This window comes from Mauremys reevesii, linkage group 5, assembly GCF_016161935.1.
Source record: "Mauremys reevesii isolate NIE-2019 linkage group 5, ASM1616193v1, whole genome shotgun sequence".
NCBI classification, from domain to species: domain Eukaryota; kingdom Metazoa; phylum Chordata; order Testudines; family Geoemydidae; genus Mauremys; species Mauremys reevesii.
The window spans coordinates 54,078,529-54,084,528 of record NC_052627.1 but is presented as its reverse complement, the minus strand read 5'-3'; the positions used below and the strand labels follow the sequence as shown (position 1 = coordinate 54,084,528).

The window sequence follows — 6,000 nt, the reverse complement described above, 5'->3', positions numbered from 1 at the left end:
ACAGCACTTAACAAGCTGAAGAGCTACAGCTGAAACTAATTATGTAAAAGCTTAGTATTAGAGCTGTACTGGGGTAAGATTAAAAGAAGAGCTAAAAAGCCCCATGCTGCTCTCAATGACACCTCTGTAAAGGCAGAGACATTGCGTTTAAACAGATGGCAGCATCCGGCTCTTAAAGCTGATCCAAGGAACTTCGGGGGAGCTGTGGTTCCTAGTGTTATGACAAACCATTTTATGTGAGGTGAGAGATTAGTATGTCATAGCATAAACTGAAGGCTCTGTGCCCTGGTGGGGTACACATTAAACTAGAGCCATTCGTGGTGGGGACTGGAGCCCTAGTCAGCTGAAGTCACTATAGTCCCAGAAAAGACGAGTGGGTCCCTGTAATGGAAAATCAGAGCGGGGGGGGGGAGGGTTCCTGTCTCCCCCTCTCCTGAGTGCTGGGTGAGTTTGTCTAGGAGCTGCTTTCTCCATCTCCTTTAGGCTGTAGGGCAGGCGCTGGGTCCCCGGGTGGGCTGTGTCAGGCTGCTCCGGGGCGGTGCTAGGAGTTGCCGCCCCCCTCCACCTCTTCTCTTCAGTACCTGCAGGCAGCTGGGGCAGAACAGAGCGCACCGCTCGCCCAGCTGCTAGAAGAGGAGGCGGCCAGTGCACCTCGCCGCGGAGCCACCTCAGCCGGAGCAGCAGCCGCGCTTCCAGGGGGCGATGGCTAGTGATTCGCTCCGCCACCCCCGCTGCCCGGTGCTGCTGGCCGCGGTGCTGCTGTGCAGTCTGGCAGCTGGGCGAGAAGCGCAGCGGGACCCGCCCCCGCTTCCCCTCCTCCTGCCCCCGGGACTCGGCGGCGGCGCGCCCGGGCTGCTGGTGGCCGGCGGGGGGCTGCGGGTGCCCCGCGGCCGCTCCGTGGCGCTGGACCCGGCGCGGGACCTGGTGATCCGCGTGCCGCCGGGGGAGACTTGCGAGCTGACAGCGCTGGAGAGCGAAGAGCCGGGCCCGCCCCGCCCCGGCGCCCTCTCCCCGCGGCGCTTCCCCTGCCGCTTCGGCCCCGGCCAGGTCACCTACACCCACTACGGCGCCCCCAGCCCCGGCCGCTACCGCCTGCGCCTCCAGCTGCGCTCGGGCTCGCCCCGCCGCCCGCGCCTCCTGCCCCTGGCGCTGCCGGTGGAGGTGCTGGCCCGGCCGCCGCGCCTGCTCCGCCGCCACCTGCCGCTGGAGGTGGAGTCGCGGCTGGGGCTGAGCCCGCCCCTGGACGGCAACGTGCTGGGCTTCCCCGAGGGCCGCTGCCGCCTCACCGTGCGGCCCCCGTCGGACGGCGGCGCCCCCCTGCCCGCCCACGGGCGCCTGGTGGACTCCGCCGGGCGCCCGCTGCCCCCTGGCTACAGCAGCGAGTGCGGCCGCTTCCTGCGGGCGGGGATCCGCTACCAGCACACAGCGGCGGAGCCCTGGCCCCGCCGCGACTCCATCCCTATGCGGGTGGAGCTGCTGGGCGGCGCGGAGCGGGAGTACTTCCAGGTGGCGGTGCGGCTGCGGGGCGGCGCGGAGAACACGGCCCCCTCCCTGGGCTTCGCGGCGCTGCTGGTGGCCGAGGTGCAGCAGTTCGTGCTCACTGCCCTCACCCCCGACATGCTGGCGGCCGAGGACCTGGAGAGCCCCCCGGACCTGCTGCTCTTCAGCCTCACCTCGCCCTGGCCCAGCCCCGGCGGGCGGGAAGGCGAGGATCTCCGGCTGCGGGGCTTCCTGCTCAGCACCGACGAGCCCAGCCGGCCGCTCACCTCCTTCACCCAGCGGGAGCTGAGGGAGCTGAAGATCGCCTACCAGCCGCCCACGGTGGACTCGGACCAGGAGCGCATCTTCCAGCTGGAAATGAAGGTGTTGGACCCTGAGGGCGCCTCTTCAGAGCCCTTCACCTTCCTGGTGGTGGTGAAGCCCATGAACACGCTGGCCCCAGTGGCTACCTTCAGCCAAGCCGCCGGCCCCCAGCTGATGCTCTTTGAGGGCCAGTCAAGGCCTCTGTCTGGCATTCTGGAGATAAGCGATGAGGACAACCTGAGTGAGGTGAAGGTCTGGGTGACACGGGGCCTGCGACATGGCAAGCTCAGTGTACTGGGTGCACCACCCGGCCGCAATTACTTCACAGCAGCCGAGCTGGAGGCTGGGCAGGTAGTTTACCAGCATGATGGCAGCGAGCACAGCTACAGTGACAACACTGTGTTCCACATGGAGGACGGGCAGGACCAGGTAGAGTTTCTTTTCCCCATCATCATTGCCCCTGTTGATGACCAGCCACCCCTGCTCAACGCCAACACCGGGCTGGTGCTGAGAGAGCGCCAGGCTGTCCAGCTCTCGCCCTTTGTTCTCAGTGCCACTGACATTGATTCTGAAGAGTCGACTATTCGCTTTATACTTGAGGAAGACACTGAGGAGTCTGCCCACATCTCACGCTCCCAGCACCTGGGTGAGCTGCTCCTGCGCCAGGCAGAGCCACCGCCATCCTTTGAGAGTGAAGAGGACGTGGAGGAGGCTGGTGGTGCTTTCTCCTCCTGGCGCTTTGTGGAAAGTGAGGGTGTGTATGAGAAGGTGGTGAGCGAATGGCTGCAGCAGGACATCCTGGATGGAAGGCTGTTCTACAGGCACACAGGACCCCATAGCACCAGTCCTGTGATGGACCACTTTCTGTTCCGCCTCCAGGATGACAATGAGCCCCCTAACCAGTCTGGGGAACAAGTGTTCACCATCAAAGTGCAACCAGTAGACAATTTGCCCCCAGAACTGTACCCAGGCACCAGCTTACAGATGACAGTCTTGGAGTACCAGGTGACCCACTTCAGAAAGCGCTATCTGCGCTACACTGACCTGGACACAGATGACAGCGAGTTGAAATACACTCTGCTTGCACCCCCAGCTGACATAGATGAGAACCACCCTGTGCTGGCTGGAGAGATTGTGCTGGCTGACAATCCTCTGGTGTCCATTACTCAGTTCACCCAAGCCCAGGTGAACCATCAGAAGGTGGCATACCGGCCGCCTGACCAGGAGCTGGGTATCACCCCAAGGATGGTGCAATTTAACTACAGTGTAGAGGACTCAGTGAGCAACGCTGTGCTAGGGACTTTCACTCTCTTCCTGCAGCCAGTGGACAATCAGCCACCCCAGATCACCAACATGGGCTTCACTGTGCTCGAGGGGAGCAGCTTCCTTCTCACCAGCAGTCAGTTGGATGCCACTGACCAGGACACAGACACAGATCAAATTATATTCATCTTAAACCAGGCACCCCGGCATGGCCGCCTTTGCTACCTGGAGGGGCTGATAGTCCAGGGGGAATCTTTCCTGCTAGATGATATTGCCAGTGGGCGTATATCCTACCAGCACAGTGGTGATGAGTCTACTAATGACTCCTATCAACTGGAAGTGAGTGATGGCATTCATCATGTGCCAATCACTGTTAGGATCACTGTGCAGCCAGTGGACGATGAAAGGCCTAGTATCACTCTACCTGGTGGTAATGGACTGCTGGGACCCTCTATTGATGTGCAAGAAAATGGTGTCACTGAGATCACTACTTCTCTTCTCCAGGGCACAGATGAGGATACTGATGATCTGTCACTGACTTTCTTTGTGAGGGATCCACCCAAGCTGGGTGACATCCTGGTAAATCGGGTGCCCATGGAGAGATTCACCCAGCAAGACCTTATCAGTGGGACAGTAGTCTATGCTCACACTGGTGGAGAGATTGGCCCGAAGAAGAGATATGACTCTTTCAATCTGACCATCTCTGACCTGTCCCATGAATGGGTGGTGGGAGGCAGCACAGTACAAGGGGCGTGTGTGTCTGTGACTGTGCTGCCTGTGGACAGCATTGCACCTAAAGTGATTGTGGGGCCCGAGCTGTTCATTGTCTCAGAGGGAGGGAAGAAAGCTCTGACTCAGCAGCAGCTGGATGCGGAGGATGTGGATACTCCCATGGATGACATTTTGTGCACCATCACAGTTCAGTCCACTTCTGGATACCTGGAGAACATCTCTCCAGCTCCTGGGTCTGAAAAGTCTAGGGCTGGCACTGCCATTAGTGCCTTCTCCATCAAAGATGTTCACCTGGGACATATCAGCTATGTTCAGAGCATCCACAAGGGGGTGGAGCCCTTAGAGGACAGATTCACTTTCTGCTGCTCTGATGGCATCAACGTCTCCCCACACCACTTCTTCCCGATTATCATCATCCCTACCAATGATGAAAAGCCTGAGCTGTTTGTGCGTGAGTTTGTGGTGCTGGAGGGAATGAGTCTGGTTATTGACACGCCCATCCTCAATGGTGCCGATGCTGATCTTCCCCCAGACCACCTGCACTTCTTTATCAGTGTTCCCCCCAACCATGGGCGAATTGTGCAGCAGCTGACATCTGGCGCCGTACCCATCCGCAACTTCACACTGGAGAAGTTCCAGGAGGCCTCCAGCATTGTCTATGAGCATGATGACTCAGAGATTAAAGAGGACAGCTTCAAAGTCCAGCTAAGTGATGGCCAGCACACAGTGGAACAGAAAGTGTTGATCATGGTGATCCTTGTGGATGATGAGACCCCTAGGATGACTATCAATGATGGGCTGGAGATAGAGATCGGTGAGTCCAAGGTCATCACTAACAGAGACCTTAAAGCCACAGACATAGATTCAGAGAACAGGAACCTCACCTACATCATCCGCTTGGCACCCAAGCAGGGTCTTCTGCAGCATCTGAGCAAACACGGGGAGCCATTAGGGAGCATTACAGTGGGTATGAACTTCACCCAGGATGATATAGACCAGGGTTTTATCCGTTATGCTCATACTGGCCAACAAGGGGTCCGTGACCTGGTTAAATTTGATGTCACTGATGGCATTAACCCCTTGATAGACAGATACTTTTATATTACTATCAGCGGCATTGACATAGTCTTCCCTGAGGTGATTAACAAAGGGGTAATTCTGAAAGAGGGTGGGAAGGTGACGCTCACAACTGACCTGCTCAGCACTAGTGACATTAACAGTCCTGATGAGAACCTGCACTTCAGCATCACCCGTGCTCCTAGCCGAGGACACTTAGAGAGCTCGGACAATCCTGGGGTGCCTGTTGCTTCCTTCTCTCAGCTCCAGCTAGCTGGCAATAAGATTTACTACATCCACACTGCAGAGGATGAGGTGAAGATGGACAGCTTCGAGTTTGAAGTGACAGATGGCTATAATCCGGTCTTCCGCACCTTCAGGGTCTCCATTACGGACGTGGACAATAAAAAGCCAATTCTGACTATCAATGACCTTGTGGTTGAGGAAGGGAAGACCAAACTGCTTACCCCCTTTGAGTTGACTGTGGAAGATCAGGACACCCCTGATCACTTGCTCCGTTTCACGGTTACCCAGGTCCCTGTCCATGGCCAGATTTTATTTAACAGCAGCTATCCTGTGACCAGCTTCACCAAACTAGATTTGAATGAGAATCTGATTAGCTATAGACATGATGGCACAGAAACCAGCCAGGATAGCTTATCGTTTACTGTGACTGATGGGACCCACACAGACTTTTACATTTTCCCTGATACTATCCTGGAGACTCATCAACCCCAGCTGTTGAAGATCCAGATCAATCCCCTGGACAATGGAGTGCCACAGTTAGTGGTGAACAAAGGTGCCCCAACTCTGAGAAACCTTCCAACTGGACACTTGGGTTTCTTGATCACCAGCAAGTCACTGAAGGCAGAAGACCGAGACAGCCCACACAAACTGCTGAAGTACAAAATCACAGATGGCCTAGAGCATGGATTCATCATTAATATTGGCCTTGGAAATGAGAGCATTAACACATTTACACAAGGTTGGTGCTAATGGATTTATTCATTTACAGCCTGTAGATCCAGGAATATACCTTAGACAATTCACTTGCTCACTTACGAGGTAATTTAAAGTTAAACTGGATTGTCTTTTAAAAATAATGACACAAACTTAAACCATTTACAAGGTGCATGGATAGCTTTG

General features: G+C 56.4%; 1 protein-coding gene across 1 annotated transcript in view; it reads left to right on the top strand.

Moving 5' to 3' along the window:
* Positions 1-1,188: 1,188 nt before the first annotated feature.
* Positions 1,189-6,000, top strand: part of FREM3 (FRAS1 related extracellular matrix 3) — a 313,505-nt gene continuing 308,693 nt past the window's right edge. The window contains exon 1 of the mRNA XM_039539811.1: positions 1,189-5,839. Coding sequence (XP_039395745.1) covers positions 1,462-5,839 — 4,378 coding nt within the window. The 5' untranslated portion in view covers positions 1,189-1,461. The remainder of the gene's footprint in view (positions 5,840-6,000) is intronic.